Consider the following 20,856-nt stretch of genomic DNA (forward strand, 5'->3'; position numbering starts at 1 on the left):
CTCAAATCCGCCTGCTTGAAAATGGGGGCTCAGGGATATTTATGGGGTGGGAAGCAAGGTGGTCTGAAACGTGGAGAAAGATGATTGGAGGTGAGCTAGCTGATGATCTGCGCAAGCATAGTCAGACTTCACGCCTCTTCATAGGACGTATGTTCATAAAATGGCAGTGACCTCACAATATGATGCTGGAGTTTTAGCTCTTTGATGTCAGAAATGTCACTTGTCGAGCATCTGCACAGGCCCAGTTGATGGGTTGGTGGTCTTAACCAGCCTGAACTGGACAAGCAGTCCTAATCCCTGAAAAACAGCTCAAACATCCATTACCATAGTGACCCAGGTGCCAGAGAGATGTTCTCTATAGGAACCTAGTGGGAGTCAGATCTTGCCAGTCAGCCACATCATGCTTGTGCTTCACATGCAGGAGCCAGTCCTTGGGGCAGGCATGCAAATGAACACTGAGAGTCCAGAGAGAACCACTCTGCCTCTAGATGCATGCCTTATAAATGCAAGCCCCTCTGCAGAGGCAAATGCCACACGGGTTCTTGCCAAAATCTCAATGAGACATTTGTATTTGGTTTAATTTTTATTTTTAAAGCTAAACACCACAATTCAGGACGTGGAAATGTGCAATCATTAGGGGGATCTTCTACAGTTTATGGTCCCACTGGGCATTCAGAAAGCACAGGGCATATGTGTCAGAATCTGAACAGCACGGAGCTTTCCTCCTGTACTGAAAACTTAAAGCTAGAGACACCTTTATATATGAATCTTTCATCATCGTCTAGTCTAGGAACCCCTGATACAGAGGTGCATTACCTAAATCTTGGGTGGAAGCTGACTTTTATTTTAAAATACAGTTTCTGATGCCCTCTCTGTAGTGAAAATTTCATATTTTCTGTTCAGTGCAGGCTTCACATTGGGCAATTCTTCATTAGGGTATACATCTCCTCCTTTTTAAGGTTATCACTCTGTGAGAATGCCTGGCATTGTTGCAGGAAGTAAAAACTTAGACAGGATAACTGTGACATCTTTTTCGTTAGTGCTGTCAAGTCGATTCCAACTCCTAGCGCCCTGGGGACTGCAGAGCTGAGCCCTGCCCCGTCTTTCTGCGCCATCCCCTCACCTTCCCACACTCTATCAGACAATGCTCTGCTGCTATTCACAGGGTTTTCATGGCCAATTTTTTCAGAAGTGGGTGGCCAGGTCCTTCTTCCTAGTCCGTCTTAGTCTGGAAGCTCCAGTGAAACCTGTCCACCATGGGGGACCCTGCTGGCATTTAACACCAGTAGCACAGCTTTCAGCATCGCAGCAACACACAGCCACCAGAGAATGACAACTGCCAGGTGGTGTGGTTCCCTGACTGGGGGACGAACCTCGGCCGTGGAGGGCAGAGCACCAAACCTTAACCACTAGACCACCAGGGCTGGCTTGTGACATATTCGGAAGTGCTAAGAGCCCTTTTGTTGCTGCAGAAAGTAAAACTTTATAACAGAGCTTCTTTAAAAACTTTGTGCTTCTGAGCATAAAGTCACTTCACCTGAATTGCCAGAGATTAAAGACTAAAAAACGAATGTTCACCCCAGACCCCACTGATGTATTCTCTGAAGCTCCAAACTAAAGCAATCATCAAGAGATTTGAAAACAAACCAAAAAACTTTATTTACAAAAGTAAATTTTAACTCATTTTTATATATCATATAATGTTAATGCTGACAACGACAGAGTCTCTGGAATAGTTAAAACATTTGGATTTTAAAATACATTGAGGTTTGTGCAGCTCATTTCCCCCTAGTTATATTATAAAACTTACAAATGTTTCTTTCACTTTGCTGTTTGGTAACGTTTCAGGGTAGGTTACCAGCAGGCATGATCACATAACCATCGGCTGTGGGTTTCCAAGAAGCAAAGGAGCCAATCTCAGCAAAGCTCGCACTGGCATTCTCAGCTGTTTAAATCTGAAGAGGAGTTCAGCAAAGCTTGTGCTCCCTAAAGAAATGGAACAAGGGAAAAGGTCACACCTCTAAATAAATTCAGCCAGATAGCATTTTTCAAGGAAGCTTCAGATACACAATCACATTTAAAGGTGGCATTCTTCCCTTTGAAAACAATTACCCAAACAATATTTAAATTCTGAATTTCCCTAATGCATTGTAAAATATGATTTGGTATAAAATTTTAATTTATCCATTCTGTACTTCAGAAAGTGACCTATAACTGTATGTGAAACTATCAATATTGTTTAATTATATATATTACTTAAATATAATAAATGTGCCTGTCTATCTTCAATTACCAAACTCCAGGCACTCAATACTTTACCTAAAAAAAAGAACACAGGCCCAAAATGAGTAGCAGAGAAGTTAGTCTAATGCCTCTTCGTCCTCTGAGCAGCGATGGTTCTTGACCTTGGTCCTACAGACATCCTGAAGTAATTCATGTGGATTGCAGCCTGGCCATCCAGAGTTTTGAAAGCTGCTCTGGTGATTCTGATGTGCAGCTAAGGTCAAGAACCACTGCTCTAAAGGGAAGTGGGAAGCACACTACCTCAAACTTCTACTGAGCATCATCTCCCACCACACGCACTATCCACAGCTCCCTTTCCCCCAGCAGTCAACATACGTACATATCTGATCCCTATGACTCTCTAAGCCACAGCAAGCATCCTACTAGACATGCAGCCAGCAGAAGGGTACAGGTGGGGTCACGGGATCCCATGGAGATGGGCAGAGAAGAGTCTCATGCTATGATCAAGGGCTTTCTGATAAAAGCACAAATAACAAAAAAAGAGCCCCTGATGCACAGAATATAAGGAAGACAACGACTTCTCCTAAGTACTTCCTATGATTGGGCTCCGCCAGTCAGCATAAATTAAAAGTGTTTAATAAGCCTCAACAGAAATTAGGACAAATTTCCTATCCAATTGTTACTCCATAGAGCTCCCCAGACCTTGCTAAAATGCAAGCAGAGAGAACCAATACATACAGGGAGATATGAAAACAGCTCCGACACTCTGATACACTCTGGAATCTCACAGACCATTTACATCTAGGGTGATGACTGGTATGGTGGGGTTTAAATGTATCATCTTGCTATTTGTTTTCTGTCTGCTTCATCTGCTCTGTTGCCCCTTTTCCTCTTTTTCTGTTTCTGTCTCTTTAGGATTGAGTACTTTTATGATTCCATTGTAGCTCATTTGCTGCTTATTAGTTCTAACACTTTTTCTTATTTTAATGGCTGCTTTATGACACAGTATACATCTTTAACTTATCACAGATTAATTACCTTCCAGTGAGAATATACCGCTGCACATATAGTGTAAGAGTCTTACAACAATACTTTCGTTTCTCCCCTCCTAGCCTTTGAGCTACTGTTGTCAGTCATTTTACTTTCCATATTTTATAAATTCTATAGTCATTATTTTTATACAGTCAATTGTCTTTATATTTACACATGCAGTTAGCATTTCCAATGCTCTTCATTTCTTTGTGTAGATCCATATTTCCACCTGATATTCTTTTCCTTCTGCCTGAAGGACTTACTATAGAACATTTCCAAGGTCTGCTGGTGATGAATTCTTTCAGCTTTTGTGTGTCCGAAAAAGGCTTTATTTCACGATAGTTTTGAAAAGTATTTTTGCTGAGAATAAAATTCTAACTAGATAGTGTTCGCTTCTTCGAGTCTTTTGCATGTTACTGCACTAACTGATCACCTGCATTGTTTCCTACAAGAAATATGCTATCACTCTTATTTTTGTTTCTCTCCGTGTAACATGTCTTTTTCCTCGGGTGGCTTTTAAGACATTTTATCATCAGTTTGGGGCAATTTACTTATGATGAGCCTTAAGGTAATTTTCTTCATGTTTCTTGGGCTTGGGATTCACTGAACTTCTTTAATCTGAGGATTTACAGTTTTCATCAAATTGGAGAATTTTCCAGCCATTATTTCTGCAAACATTTTTTCTGTCCCCTTCATGTCTCTCTTCTTCAGGGGCTCCAATCACAGTAAACTGGGTGCTTTCAGTCCCACAGCTAACTTCATTTTCAATGCTCTATTCCTTTTTTGTTTTAATTCTTTTTTTCTTTTTAAATATGATAGTTTCTACTGCTATGTCTTCAAGTTTATTAATTTTTTAATTTTTTTAATTTTTTTTTTTTAAGGATTGGCACCTGGGCTAACAACCGTTGCCAATCTTTTTTTTTTTTTTTTCTGCTTTACCTCCCCAAACGCCCCCTGTACACAGTTGTATATCTTAGTTGCAGGTCCTTCTAGTTGTGGGATGTAGGACGCCACCTCAACGTGGCCTGTCGAGCGGTGCCATGTCCGCGCCCAGGATCCAATCCCTGGGCCGCCGCAGCGGAGCGCATGAACTTAACCACTCGGCCACGGAGCCGGCCCCTAATTTTTATTATACAATGTCTAATCTGCCATTAACCCATAGGGTGTATTTTTCATTTCAGACATTGTACTTTTCATCTCAAAAAGTTCAATTAAGAGTCTTTTTATATCTTCTATGTCTCTCAATGTTCTGAAATATCAAACACCATTATAACAATTGTTTTAATGTCCTTGTCTGCTAATTCTAACATCTAATCTAGGTCAGCTGTACTTGATTTTTCCACCTCATTACAGGTCATATTTTCCTGTTTCTTTGTATGCCAGATATTGTGGATTTTATTTTGTTGGGTGCTGGATATTTTGTACTTCTATCTTCTTGAGCTTTGTTCTGGAATATAATTACTTGAAAAACACTTGTGCTTTTAAGATTTGTTAGATGGCACCAGAACTCTCTTTAGGGCTAAATATTTCCCATTACTGAGACAAAACCCTTCTGAGTACTCTGCCTAACGCTCCTTAAATTATGAAGCTGTGGGAACAGGCACTGTATGAACAATCGGTAATGTGCCCTCTACTGCATTTAGATAGTTCTTCCCTCAGCCTCAGATAATATCTTCACAGGCATGTGCTAACCACTAAGTACTCTTCTGACATGCGAGGGGGACTCTGGCATCCTCTCTGTGTGTAGCTCTCTCCTCTGTGGCACCCCATCTTGTAAACTCCAGCTCCCTTGTTCTCCCTGTATTCTCAGCTCTGTCGCCTCAACTCAAGGAGTCTTCCAGGCTCTGCCTGGGTTCCCTCTCCCCACCCCACAGTCTGGAAACCTTCTCAAGGCTGTAAGCCAGGGCAATCACAGGATTTATCTCATTTGTTTCTCATCTCTCAGGGATCACTGTTCTTCATTGCCTGATACAAAAGCCCGGGCAATCACAGGATTTATCTCATTTGTTTCTCATCTCTCAAGGATCATTGTTCTTCATTGCCTGATATACAATGTCTCATAAAACACTGTTTCATATGCATTGTCCAGTTTTTTTTTGTTTCAGGCAAGAGAGCAAATCAGATCCCTGTTACTCCATCCTGGCCAGAAAAGAAAGTCTATGCTTTAAATTGATAAATAGAAATGGGAAGCAATAGGATATACTGGAGTATATGAGGAAGCCATTTGGTATAAACCTAATTTGGCCTAACTTTGTTTTTCCAAAAGGGCCTGAGATGGCCGTTGAGCATGCATTGTATACCTGCTTTAAACATTTCCTATGGCAAAAACAAATAGCCTTAAGATAAAGGTGCAACTTGCCCCCACATTGGCATTTCCTTAAGGATAAGCATCTTTTCTTAGGCCAGGAACTGACTGTGCTCACCTTTGACCACCCAGCTCACCTGTGACCACCCAGCCCGAGACAACAGACCTGCCACCCTGCTGTGTCCACCGAGACAGCAGACCTACCTGCTGTGTCCATCAATCGCTGTGCCGACAGAGCAGTCTCGTGACTATTGTAAAAGGGACGTTTCAATCATATGTGAAACATCCTCTTTGGGGGTATATAACCACTCTGTACACCCTACTTCTTTGGTGCCCTTTCTTCCTTTGGGAAGAAAGACCCTGGGCCATGGTCCTCACATTTTAGCTCAGAATAAACTCACTCACCCAAATTTTCATTTATAGATTGGTTATGGATTATTTTCGTCGAGAAATTTTTTTCCTATTTTTTATGGTTTGATTATTATGTGACCAAGTGTGATTTCTTTGAATTTATACCGCTTAGGATTACTGTAGGTTGATGTCCATCATCCATTTTTCAAAATTCTTTGCCTCTGTCTCTTCAAATATTGCTTCTATCTCATCTTCTCTCTCCCCTTATTCTGGGATCTCAACTACACACTTTGAGTCTTTCACTGTGTTCCATATGTCTCTCATACTCTTTTCTGTATTTTCCATCCATTTTTCTCTCCGTACTTCAATGTTTACTTTCTCTGCAGCTGTCTTCCAGTTCACTTATCTGCTGTGTCTAATATGTTTTTTAATCCAAACACTGAACTCTTAATTTCAATTATATTTTTCAGTCTAGAATTTTCATGTAACTCTTTCTAACTGATGCAAGATTTCTAGTGAAATTCTCTATCCTTTCCTCTATTTTCTTAGAAATATCAGTCATAGTTATCTTAAGTCCAAGTCTGATAACTCCAATATTTGGATCACATAAAAGTCTGTTTCTAATATCCCTTTTCTTGTTACACTTTGTAAATTTTTATTCAACACCAAATACTGTATATTAAAAGTTGTAGAGGTCTGGATATATTTTCTTCTTTCTAAGAAAGTTAAGTTTTCTTCTATCAGGCTGGTAGAATGCAAGCAGATCTCCTCAATTCTGCTTTAGGCTAATATCAGGTCTCTTCTGCTTCCATTTTACCTTTACTCATAGAGCTCGGTCCTGCAACCGTTTCATCTGAATGGCTGGATGCTGACCACAGCCACTTTGCACCTTGGCGGCCTTGAACTCCACCCTTTGTTTCCTTTGCACAATGCTACTGCTAAAACCCTTGCTCACATTTTTAGCCTTCTGGCTTCTGCTAGATTTCTTCAAGTCTCATCCTGTGCATGTGTACGTTAAGATCTGGTAAATGCCTCAAGGGAAGAATGCACCCAGGTTTGTGAGTTGTTATTCCTGTTGCTCCCTCCCATCTGGGATTTGGCTCCTCAAGTTCTCGGCAGCCTCTTGGGCAATCATGAACCCAGCCTCTGGCTCCTCTGTCCAGCAGCACTGTTGCTTTTTGCTGGGACTCTACTTCTTGTGCTGGGAACTGGCAAATGCCTCTATGGGAAAGCCAGAGTAAATATGGAGTTTCCTCACTGTGCTTCTCTTCTCTCAGGGATTGCTGCCCCTCAAACAAGTCCTGCCAGCATGGCTGCTACCAATTCCTTTAACCAGCTGTTTTATGTCATTTGTCTAGCTTTTACATTTGTTTTTGTGGGAGAGTCAGTCCAATATAAGCAATTCCATCATGGCCATAACTAGAAGAATCTAGACAGTACACTTTTATCTGAGGTTTTCAAAATAGCAACAAGCTAGTAATGTCATTAAACTTTAAGTTTAAACAATTAAATGGAGCAATCATTACCCTTCTCAAAAATATTTTTTCACTCTCAATTAGGGGCAGCAATTTGAAAGTGATAAAAATAACTAATGGTGCTTAGAATTAATTATATTTTATCCAACTTATTGGACAAACTTTGTATCTGATTCCATATTCTGAAAAACACAGTCAGGTGCTAATATTTTAAACTCTGTTATGAAAACATTCAAACACATACAAAATTAGGTACCTGTTCATTTTAAAGCTTTATAATATAAGAAATTAAGATTATGTGATTAAAAAAAACCCCAAACTGAAAGCCCAGAAAATAGTTTTACTAGAAGTCAATTAACAGAAAGAATAAGATGAACATTCAGTTTATTAGTATACACTGGTATGTGGGGCTCTGTGAAGAAGAATCCATCTTTTTCTGAACAGAAATAAAAGTTTATACATGTTTAAGTTCAGACAGTTTTTTCTAAAAACAAGTTCTCAACAATAACACTCAAGCATGAATGAAAACAAACACCTAACTAGAGGAAATAACTCACTAGAAATTCCTCCTACCAAGAAACTAAACACATAAAGTGAGTCAGTAATACAAGTACTGACAAAAGGATTCAGAAATGCAGTTACCTTCTAGTCCTATAGACGGCAGGTGCCGGGGCGCTGGCACGGAGTAGTAGACGAGGAAACAGGCCAGCATGCTTAGCTGAGATTCCTCAGAGGGCTGCCCACTGAGGTAGGCGTGCACACATGCATCACCCCCTGCTGTGAAAGAAACACACAGGAACAGAACCAATTATTACAGAAGTAAGAGACATAAGGAATGCCTTCTTTTTAGTCTTCCACCAAGAACTCATTGAGCACTGAGCACATGCCAGACAGGTACAATGCTGGGCAGTAAGGCATCTGTGGTAAACCAGACAGAGTGCCTATCACTGAGCAGTTTAGAGTGTTGTGGGGAACAGAGATATTATACAAATAATGACGCAAACAAAAATGTAATTACAAATTGTGATGAGTGCTATAAAGGCTGGGTGGTCACTGCTGTTATCTCCCAAAATATCCACTTTGCCACCCTTCCTTCCAGTATGCAACATTTGAGGGGGCAATTTCAGCTCCAGCACTGGATCCTGACTAGTCTTGGCCAGAGGTTCTCAAACTTTCGCATGCATCAGAATCACCTGGAGAGCTGGTTAAAACACAAACGAGTGGGACCCATCCCCAGTTTCTGATTCAGTAGGTCTTGGGTAGGGCCAGAAAAATTGCATTTCCAGCAAGTCCCCAGGTGCTGCTGCTGCTCCAGGGAGAACACGGAGAACCTGGTCCAGGGTAATGAAGCCAATCTCATTCCCCTGACACAGTGACTGGTTCAGGACAGACAGACCTAAGCCACTCAGCAAGACATCCTCTGCCACAGGGATCAACTGAGGAATGTGCAGGAGTTCCAATTCAAGCCAGAGACAAAAGGAAATGCTTAATAACATGTTTGCTAGAGGCTTCTGGGAAAGAAATTTCCCTCATTCTTATGGCAAAGCTTCTAGAAGCAACTCTTCTTCCTCTGTGCAAAACGCTGAGCTTGAGACAAGAAACTGTTACGGCCATTTTATTACCACGAGAAAAAAGGACTCTGAGAATAAAGCCACAGCACAGAGTATAACTGACAAAACTTCAGAGAAATGGAGCTGAAGCCACTGGAATAAGATGACTCTCAAGCTCACCTTACATGTGGACTTCCAAATAATATAAGCTTTAGCATGTCCTTATTGTTTAAGCCAGGCTGAGTCAGGCCCTCCGTTATATGCAAAGCGTTTTGATACAAAAAGAAAGGTTGAGAGAGAGAAAAATAAACATAGGAGGAAAGCAACCTGAGGTAGTGTGGTCTCAGAAGGCCTATGAGGAAGGGGCATTTAAAGTGAGGTAGCAAGGAAGAATGAGTTGGGCAGGCAAAGAATGAAAGGAAAAGGCTCTAGGGAGAGGAGGCAGCATATTCAACAGTCCTGTGCTGAGGAAGAGCTCTGTGCTTTTGGGGAAGTGGAAGGGACCAAGGTGGCTAAAGTGGGGTTCATGAGGAGCAAATGGTGTAAAAAGTGGCTATAGAGGAAAACAGGGGCCTTGCCAGCTAAGCAGGGCCTGGTGGCCAAAACGTAAAGATTTTTTTTTACAATTGAACTGGCAGCCTTTGAAAGGTTTTAAGCAGGAGTGTTAGATAAGTTTACTCTTTATAAAAGACCACTCTGTCAGCTGATTGGAGATGGTTAAAAGGGAGACGAGAATAAAAGGCAAGAAGGCTCTTCGGAGGCCATCTCAGTGGTTCAGACAGGAATAACAGTGGTTTTGTTCTAGGACAGTAGTAAAACGTGGATGGACTCAAGAAATATTTAAGAACTAGGATTGAAAGAATGTGATAACGGATTGGTTACGGCAGAAGAGTAACCAGAGAAGGAAAGGAGGGGAAGGAACATGGATGACTCCCAGAAAGGTCCACGAAGGAATGACAGTGAAATAGCAATGAATACTGGGAAAGAATGGTCAGAGAGGTGGGGAAAAAAAAAAGAACTGGGAAAGTGCGCTGTCACTGTAGTCAAAGGAGGTCTGTTTCAATAAGAATGAAGTAGTTAAAAGCCTCAATATGGTAGAGATGGAGTGAGATGAAAACTATCGAGAGTCCACTGAACATGACCATGAGGGTGTTAGTTCATCAGAAGGTGGAAACATTTGGGGGCTGGAGAGGCAGCCGAAGGAGAGCAATGAAGGAGAGCAATAAAGGAGGCAAAAAGAGACTGAACAGCTTATGAAAGGAAGGAGAGCCCATGGTAGTTCAGTCTCTCTTCAGTGACTTTCTCATGCCTACTGGCTTTTTGTTCCACTGATTTTCTCTATTGTTTTCTCTGCTTTCACTTTCACTGATTTCTGCTTTTATATGCTCCCTTTGGGTTTATTTTGCTTTTCTTTATCTAGTTTCTTGAAGTAAGAACTTAGATTACTGACTTGAGACCCTTCCTCTTTTATACTGTGATAAGCATTCAGTGCTATACAGTTCCCTCTCCACACCATGTCAGCAGGAAGACTTACACTACCAGATTACAAACTTTACTCGAAACCTGCAAGAATTAAGAAAGTGTAGTACTGGCATAAAGATAAATAGATCAATGGTACCGAATAGAGTCCAGAAACAGACTCACACTTAATGAGTCAGCTGATTTTCAACAAAAGCACCAAGGCAATTCAATGAGAAAGAAATGTCTCTTCTACAAATGGTCCTGGAACAACTGAATATCTGTATTTTAAAAAAAAAAAGGGAACTTCAACTCCTACCTCACAACACATAAAAGATTAATTTGAGATGAATCATAGACCTAAATATAATAGCTAAAACTGTAAAGCATTTAATAGAAAACTTAAAATAAAATCTTCATGACCTGGAGTAGCAAAGATTTCATAGACAGCACTCAGACAGCAATAACTATAAAACGAATTAATAAATTAGACTTCATCGAAATTTAAAACTTCGGTTCATCAAAAAACACCCTTGGAGAGTGATGTCAGCATCATGGTGGAGTGAGCTCTCCCCTTAGTCCCTCCCCGCTAAGATACAATGAAAAGGACATTCACAAACCAACAAAGGACATTCCCACAACACAACAGACGTCAGGAAGATCCACGCAGCCATAGGTCTGAAGGTAGAGGTGCTGGACCCCCTGGGAGGCAACAGAAGGAGGTAAGGGGATCTCCTCTCCCTCCCCAAACAGCGACCTAGGGCGTGGGACCATGTGTGGTGGCCGGCCCACAACTCTGAGAGGACAGGGGAGAAAGCGCAGCCCTCCGTGGGAATGCTTTAGCTCTCAGAGTTGCCTCCCAGCCTGTGGGAATGCTCCACACCGAGGACGCAAAGCAATACTGGAGGGGTCTTCACCAAGCCAAGAAGACCAGGAGGGCAGACAGCAAAAGCAGAGTGGGAACACCTCGGATTGCACAAAGGAAAGTGCCCCTCCCTGCCACCTTGTGCACCAGCTCAGTCAGTTGGCCAGAGCAGGGGACACCTGCCAGAGCACGTGCACACCTATGTGTGTAAAGCAGCAGCAGGCATGGGGCAAATGCAGACGGGCCATGTCAGCACTGCTTCTAAAGGACAGGCACAGCTGCCAGGGATCATGCTGGGCTCAGAATACACAGATCCTGCCCCACCACAGGGCTGCAGCTGGAATCTGCAGCCAGATACTACCACTATGCAACGGCACAAACCCACCCCATCAAATAGCATGAAGGGGTATGTTAACACTCCAGACAAAAAGGAAAATGACAGGTACCCAGAAACCAACCCTCAAGTCACAGAAGTTTACAATCCAAATGACAGAGAATTCAAATAGCTATCATAGAAAAAGTCAACGAGTTACAAGAAAACTCAGAAAGACAGTTCAATAAAATCAGGAGTAAAATTAATGAACACAGGGAATTCTTCACAAAGGAGACTGCAACTATAAAAAAAAATCAGAAATGTTGGAGATGAAAAACACAATGAATGGGATAAAGAAAAATCTGAATTCCTTAAATAACAGAGCTGATGATATGGAGGAAGAAGTTAGTAATTTAGACGACACATATAGAAATGCTTCACACAGAGGAGAGAGAACTAAGACTAAAAAGAAATGAAGAAATTCTCTGAGAAATATCCAACTCAATTAGGAAATGCAACATAAGGATTATAGGTATTCCAGAGGAACACAGGGAGAAAGGAGCAGTGAGCTTCTTCAAAGAAATAATAGCTGAGAACTTCCCAAATCCAGAAGAAGAGCTGGAATTACATGTAAATGAAGCTAAGAGAACTCCTAATTACATCAATGTAAAAAGACCTTCTTTAAGGTATATAGTGGTAAAACTGGCAAAAGTCAATGGCAAACAAAACATATTAAGGGCAGCAAGGCAAAAGAAAATAACTTACAAAGGAACTTCTATCAGACTTTCATCAGATTTCTCAGCAGAAACCTCACAAGCTAGGAGAGAGTGGAATGATATACTTAAAATTCTGAAAGACAAAAACTTGCAGCCAAGAATATGCTATTCAGTGAAAATATTCTTCACATGTGACAGAGAAATAAAAACTTTCCCAGATAAACAAATGCAGAAGGAGTTTATCACCACAAGACCCACCCCACCACCACCACAAGAAACAATCAAGAAGGCCCCTACCAAAAAAAAAAATAAAGAATTTACAAAGCCTTGAGCAAGGAGATAAATAGACAAAATCAGAACATTGCAACTCTCTATCAGAACAGGTTAGCAAACACTTAAGTATAACATTAAAGAACACATCAAGAATAAATATAATCACTTTATTTTAACCACAAACTCACAACACAAAATGGAATAAGTTGTGACAACAATAACTTAGACAGGGAAGAGGAGGGGGTTGAATCTGCTTAGACTAAGGAAATAAGAGGCCATCAGAAAATGGACTACCTCATCTACAAGATCTTGTATACAAAGCTCATGGTAACCACTAAACAAAAAAAGAGAAAACCATCATAGGGAACCACCAAACTGAATTGGCAGTTGGAAATACATGGGAATAAATAAGGGAAATACAGAATAACCAGAAAACAAGTGGTAAAATGGCAGTATTATGCCCTCATGTATCAGTAATCATGCTAAATAGACTGCATTCTCCAATCAAAAGATACAGAGTGGCTGGATGGATTAAAAAACAAGACCCAACAGTATGCTGCCTCCAGGAAACACATCTCAGCTTTAAAGACAAACACAGGCTCAGAGTGAAGGGATGGAAAACAATACTCCAAGCTAATGGTAAACAAAAGAAAGCAGGTGTTGCCACACTTATATCAGACAAAGCAGATTTCAAGATAAAAGAGGCAATGAGAGACAAAGAGGGGCAGTAAATAATGATAAAAGGGACACTCCACCAAGAGGACATAACACTTATGGATATAAGCGCACCTAACACAGGAACACTAAAGTACATAAAGCAACTATTAACAGACCTAAAAGGACAAATTAATAGCAACAGAATAACAGTAGGAGACTCCAACGCCCCACTTACATCAATGGATAGATCATCCAGACAGAAAGTCAACAAGGAACTAGTAAATTTAAATGAAACACTAGACCAGATGGACTTAGATATATATAGAACACTCTAACCAAAATCAGCAGAATACACATTCTTCTCAAGTGCACATGGAACATTCTCAAAGATAGACCATATGTTAGGAAACAAGGCCTCAATAAATTTAAAAAGACTGAAATCATATCAAGCATCTTTTCCAACCATAATGCTATGAAACTGCAAATCAACTACAAGAAAAAAGATGGGAAAGTGACAAATTTGTGGAGACTAAACAGCATGCTACTGAACAACCAATGGATCATTGAAGAAATTAAAGGAGAAATCAAAAACTATCTAGAGATAAATGAAAATGAAAAAACACCATATCAACTCACATGGGATGCAGCAAAAGCAGTCCTAAGAGGAAAATTCATAGCAATACAGGCCCACTTTGACAAACAAGAACAATCTCAAATAAGCAATCTTAAACTACACCTAACAGAACTAGAAAAAGAAGATCAAAGCCCAAAGTCAGCAGGAGGAGGAAATAATAAAAATTAGAGCATAAATAAAAGAAACAGAAACCAAAAAAACAGTAGAAAGGAGCAATGAAACCAACAGTTGATTCTTTGAGAAGATAAACAAAATTGACAAACCTTTAACCAGACTCACAAAGAAAAAAAGAGAGAAGGCTCAAATACATAAAATTAGAAATGAGAGAGGAGAATTTACAAAGGATACCACAGAAATACAAAGGATTATAAGAGAATACTATGAAAAACTATATGCTAACAAATTGTACAATCTAGAAGAAATGGATAAATTCTTAGACTCATAAAACCTCACAAAACTGAATCAAGAAGAAATAGAGAATCTCAATAGATCAATCACAAGTAAAGAGATTGGAACAGTAATCAAAAACCTCCCCCAAAATAAAAGTCAAGGACCAGATGGCATCTCTGGAGAATTCTACCAAACATTCAAAGAAGATTTAATACCTATACTTCTCAAACTATTCCAAAAAACTGAAGACAGAACACTTCTTAACACATTATATGAGGCCAACATCACCCTGATCCCAAAGCCAGACAAGAACAACACAAAGAAGGAAAATTACAAGCCAATATCTGATGAACACAGATGCAAAAATCCTCAACAAAATGTCGGCAAACCAAATATAGCGATACATTAAAAAGATCATACACCATGATCAAGTGAGATTTAGAGGAGGGACGTAGGGATGGTTTAACATCTACAAATCAATCAATGTGATACACCATATTAACAAAATGAGGAATAAAAACGACATGATCATCTCAATATCTGCAGAGAAAGCATTTGACAAGATCCAACATCCATCTACGATAAAAACTCTTAACAAAATGGGGATAGAAGGAAAGTACCTCAATATAATAAAGGCTATATATGACAAACCCACAGCCAACATCATACTCAATGGGGAAAATCTGAGCACCATCCCCCTGAGAACAGGAACAAGACAAGGATGCTCACTCTCACCACTCTTATTCAACATAGTCCTGGAGGTTCTGGCCAGAGCAGTAAGGCAAGAAAAAGAAATAAAAGGTATCCAAATTGGCAATGAAGAGGTGAAACTCTCTAGGGGCTGGCCTGGTGGCGTAGTGGTTAAGTTCACGGGCTCAGCTTCAGCAGCCTGGGGTTCACGAGTTTGGATCCCGGGAGCAGATCTACACACTGCTCATCAAGCTGTGTTGTGGCAGCATCCCACATACAAAACAGAGGAAGACTGGCACAGATGCTAGCTCAGGGACAATGTTCCTCAAGCAAAAAGAAGGTTGGCAACAGGTGTTAGTTCTAGGCCAGTCTTCCTTATCAGAAGAAAGAACAAAAAAAGAAGTGAAACGCTTGCTGTTTGCAGACAACGTGATTTCATGATTTTATATATGGAAAACACTAAAGAATCCAGTGGAAAACGACCAGAAATAATCAACAACTACAGCAAAGTGAGAGGGTACAAAATCAACTTACAAAAACAAGTGGCATTTCTATACTCTAATAACAAACTAAGAGAAAGAGCACTCAAGAATACAATCCCATTTACCATCGCAACAAAAAGAATAAAATATCTAGGAATAAACTTAACCAAGGAGGTCAAAGACCTATAGAATGAAAACCATAAGATGTTATTGAAAGAAATCAATGATGACATAAAGAAATGCAATGATATTCCATGCACATGGATTGGAAGAATAAACATAGTTAAAATGTCCAAACTACCCAAAGAGATCTACAGATTCAATCAATCCCAATCAGAATCCCAATGACATTCTTCACGGAAATAGAACAAAGAATCCTAAAATTCATATCGGGCAAGAAAAGACCCCAAATAGCTATAGCAATCCTGAGAAAAAAGAACACACCTGGAGGCATCACAACGCCTGACTTCAGAATATACTACAAAGCAATGGTAATCAGAACAGCATGGTACTGGTACAAAAACAGGCACACAGACCAATGAAACAGAATTGAAGGCCCAGAAATAAAACCACACATTTATGGACAGCTAATCTTCAACAAAGGAGCTAAGAACATACAATGGAGAAAGAAAAGTCTCCTCAATAAATGGTGTTGCTAAAACTGGACAGCCACATGCAAAAGAATGAAAGTAGACCATTACCTTTCGCCATATACAAAAACTAACTCAAAATGGATTAAAGACTTAAAGGTAAGACATGAAACCATAAAGCTCTTAGAAGAAAATATAGGTAGTACACTCTTTGACATCAGTCTTAGAAGGATCTTTTTGAATCCCTTGTCTACTTGGGCAAGGGAAACAAAAGAAAACATAAATGGGACTACATCAGACAAAAGAGTTTCTGCAAGGCAAAGGAAACCAGGAACAAAATGAAAAGGCAACCCACCAACTGGGAGAAAATATTTGCAAATCATATATCCAACAAGGGGTTAATCTCCAAAACATATAAAGTACTCATACAACTCAAGAACAAAAAAAACAAACCTGATCAAAAAATGGACAGAGAATATGAACAGACATTTTTCCAAAAAGAATGTACAGATGGGCAACAGGCACGTAAAAAAATGTTCAACCTCACTAATCATTAGGGAAATGCAAATCAAAACTACAACGAGATATCACTTTACATCTGTTAGAATGGCTATGATCACCAAGACAAAAAATAACAAATGTTGGAGAGGATGTGGAGAAAAGGGAACCCTCATACACTGCTGGTGGGAATGCAAACTGGTGCAGCCACTATGGAAAAGAAAATGGAGATTTCTCCAAAAAGTTCAAAATAGAAATACCATGTGACCCAGCTATCCCACTACTGGATATTTATCCAAAGAACATGAAATCAATTCAAAGAGACCTACGCACCCTTATGTTCACTACAGCATTATTCACAATAGCCAAGATGTGGAAGCAACCCAAGTGCCCAACAACTGATGATTGGATAAAGAAGATGTGGTATATTTATACAATGGACTACTACTCAGCCATAAATAATGACAAAATCATCCCATTTGCAACAACATGGATGGACTTTGAGGGTATTATGTTAAGTAAAATAAGCCAGACAGAGAAAGACAAACACCATATGATTTCACTCATATGTAGAAGATAAACACATGGACAAAGAGAACAGATTATTGGTTACCAAAGGGGATAGGGGGTTTAGGGGTGAGCATAAGGGTAAAGGGGCACATATATATGGTGACTGACAAATAATAATGCACAACTGAAATTTCACAATTTTATAAATAATGACCTCAATAAAATAAAAACACCATTAAAAAATGAAAAGGTAAGGCATAAAGTAGGGGAAAATATTTGCAGAACATTTTTCACAAAGAACTTGTAGCCAGAATATGTAAAAACTCTTACAACTCAATAATCAAAACACAATCAATTAAAAGAATTTGAAAAGGTTTAAACAGATACTTCACAAAGGGTATATCAATAAGAAATAAGCACATGAAAAGGTAGTTAACATCATTAGTCACCAGGGAAATGCAAATTAAAACTACAAGATACCACTACATATTCACTAAACTGTCTAAAATTAAAACAATCAACAATGCCAACAATCGCACTGCATCCCACTGCTGGAGGGAATGTAAAATGGCACAATTTGGAAAATAATGGGAGTGTGGCAATGGGTGATGGTAAAGATGATACAAGAATGGCAGGATGTTGACAACTATTGAAGCTGGGTTTACTATACAATTCTGTTTACTTTGTATTGCTTTAAATTTTCCATAACAAAATATTAAAAAGTTAGTAAAGCCCTTTTAAGTTCTTAAAATTAAAACCCATTTTCTTTGCTCAAGATTAAAATCTAATTAAGGAGATACACACATAAAAGATCTACACAAAATGATAAATCCAGTGCATTTTCAGATTTAATGACTATAGTCTGGGTTATTAGTGTCTGACTCTCGAAGTTCACATGTGCGTTTGTGATTTTGCTGAGACACAGACATGAACGACATTTTCCACTGCTGATGCCCAGGCTCTACATCTTCACTCCATCCCAAAGCCAACAGCTAGTACTTTTGAGAGAGGAGACCATACATGTAAGAGTTTTAAAAAGTCATGGTTCTTCACTAGAAAATAAATACACATTTTGGCAATCACAGCGGCAAGTCAAATTGGATGCAGGTGTTAAACATAAATATTGGGAGTTTGAAATTGCTGTTTTCCATGTATACCCCTCACAATCTGGTTTACAATTTAATTTTTTCAGAAATTTATTTTGTAATATTACAGGTAGATAGTTTTTAACTTAATTATATTCAAACTTTTAGGTTCTATTGATTAGTAATAGCTTTAAAGAATCAAGAATTGTTACCACTAACATTACTAGGTCTAATTATTCTACCCAAAGCAGGTTGCTGTCAGGTTTGTATTGGAAGCATTTGAATGAACTAAAAAGAATAAAAAGACAAAGGAGTTGACTATTAAAAACCAATTTTGGCCACACATCACATTATCAGACAGCTTTCCATAATCAAAGGGCCCCAGCACTTGTCTCAGGTAGGCAGAATTACTTCGACACTGTCGGCAGTAACTTCACAATTCTCTTGCAATCACAGTCAGTACTTCCACTGACAGAAAGCCAGTTACATGATGTCCCAGTTTCTCCTTGACTCAAAGAACTGGTAGATAAACATTTGCCCAATAAGCACATCAAGTTTTTAGTGTACACAGGGTACAGATACAAAAAAAGGAAGAAAACAGCTGCTGGTGTCAGGTAGGTGACAGGGCACACCCCTAAGAAAGAGAAGACAGAGGCACTGGAAAGAAAACATGACCTGATGCTAGAGAAGATAAAACAAGTGCTTAAACGTCAAGTAGTATTTAAAATGCTATATACATTCCCGCCGTGGTTTATAAAGCAGAGTTAAATGTATTTTTTAAAGAAGTTGAAGTAGATAATCAGAGTCTAATTCACCTAATTGGAAACATTAAATCTATAGCCATTCTGGCTTATACTCAGATTTATATTGTTACCAATGGGAAAAAAATGTTAAAACAGAAAAGCCTGAGTCCCAGTGTATCTTAAAAGCATGAGGGGCACAAAGCTATTATTACCTTGCAGCCACTGGTCCAGGGTATTATCAATAGTGCACTTTACAACAGGGAGGAATTCAGAGTTCATGAAGAGCCCTCGCTTAGGGTGGTTCTGCAGCCGCTCCTGATGGCTTCTGGAGCTGAAAAACTCTAACACCAACTTTATCTGCCAAAGTTCAGACGTCTCGGACATTTCTCTTCTTCCTAGTCTTCTTATAGCCTTGAAGAGGAAAGCGGAACAACAATCCATCTCATGACAGAGTCCAGTTGCTCTGTCTCCTCCTCAGCGTCATACACTAGAGTATTTTTTAAACATGGCTCATGAGATCAATAGAGGGCAGAGGGGATTCCATTCTGTTTTGATGCAGTCTGTCCACAGAGGAGCCCTTCATTGGGTGTAGACACATGGCCCACTCTCTTCAATACGGTCCCCACATGAACAGCTTTCAGGTGAAAGCAGCAAAGGCAAACGGGCTCACTCTTGGCTCAATGGCTCCAAAGCATAAAGACCAAATAGCTTTATAGCCAGTCACCTCTGGGAAATCGAGGTGGGGTACCTGGCTGGGACATGGCGGACATCAGGCCACGCATCCCAGGGATCAGGAAGCAAAAACAGTACTATTGATAACACTGCTCTTGTGACCCACCTGCAAAGTCACCATGGCTGTGACGAGAGGGGATGTTCTAGTATAGACATCGCCCATGACTGCAAAGGGGTGAAGGTTCAGAGTGTAAAAAGAGGACACAATCTCAGCCAGCAATTGAAAAGCACAACTCATTACTTAGCTGCCATATAGAGAGGCAGTATGAGAAGCAGTGCCAATGTGGACACCACATATTCATATTTTCTAATCAAAAAAGGTGAATACCAGACAATAATGGCATTTTGGGCCTCCTGGACTGGAACTTGCCTTTTATTTAACAACGTTACTTAACACAGTGTAATTTTCAGGTTTTGGGGAATTATCCCCTGCCTGTGTGTATTTTCCCACTCAGCTTTTCAGTTGAGATTATTTTGCCATTAGATTCTTTCGTTTGGCTCTACACACTGGAATCCCAAATGCTTATGTGAACTCAATGTATCACATTCACTTGAAGAGCTGTTTAAAACTACAGATCAGATGTCATCCCAGAAATTCTGATTCAGTAGATGTGGAATGAGACTTGAGGATCTGTATTTTTAAGATTCCCCAGATAGGGGGCCAGCCTGATGGCACAGCAGTTAAGTTCGCACGTTCTGCTTCTCGGTGGCCCAGGATTCGCCAGTTCGGATCCTGGGTGCAGACATGGCAAGCCATGCTGTGATAGGCATCCCACATATAAAGCAGAGGAAGATGGGCACGGATGTTAGCTCAGGGCCAGGCTTCCTCAGCAGAAAAGAGGAGGACTGGCAGTAGTTAGCTCAGGGCTAATCTTCCTCAAGAAAAACAAAACAAAACAAAAAAAAGATTCCCCAGATAAATTTTAGCCAAGTTAAAAACTACTAGCTTAACCTAACTACAAATTTGGGTCTGAAAAGATATACTAATAAAAGGTATATGTATTACTAATAACCTAAAGTGAATAAATTGGTCTGATTCTTTAGGAAAGCTATCAAGCATTATTTTCTGCATTACCCCTTTTAGTCGCTTTTAAAACAGCATTAACACAAACAAATTTGGAAATGAACTCCAGCGCCCTAGATTGCAACATACTGATATGGGAGCTCCTGCAAGCTTGATTATGCAGGTCTAATTGCACATTACTGCCATCACTAGGGCACTGCTTGTTCACTGCTCACTTGCATCGTCTTTTCTATGAAGAG

General features: G+C 39.8%; 1 protein-coding gene across 5 annotated transcripts in view; it reads right to left on the minus strand.

Annotated features, from left to right (window-relative positions):
* Positions 1 to 1,669: 1,669 nt before the first annotated feature.
* Positions 1,670 to 20,856, minus strand: part of ANAPC1 (anaphase promoting complex subunit 1) — a 109,440-nt gene continuing 90,253 nt past the window's right edge. For 4 of the 5 annotated variants that reach the window (XM_070511757.1, XM_070511760.1, XM_070511758.1 and 1 more), the window contains 3 exons: positions 19,074 to 19,272; positions 8,050 to 8,184; positions 1,670 to 1,986 (listed from right to left, as the gene is read on the minus strand). In XM_070511757.1, the coding sequence (XP_070367858.1) occupies positions 1,871 to 1,986; positions 8,050 to 8,184; positions 19,074 to 19,272 (450 nt within the window). In that variant the 3' untranslated portion in view covers positions 1,670 to 1,870. The remainder of the gene's footprint in view (positions 1,987 to 8,049; positions 8,185 to 19,073; positions 19,273 to 20,856) is intronic. The other variant, XM_070511759.1, reaches the window with a different exon arrangement.

Source organism: Equus asinus, chromosome 6 (assembly GCF_041296235.1).
Source record: "Equus asinus isolate D_3611 breed Donkey chromosome 6, EquAss-T2T_v2, whole genome shotgun sequence".
NCBI lineage: Eukaryota > Metazoa > Chordata > Mammalia > Perissodactyla > Equidae > Equus > Equus asinus.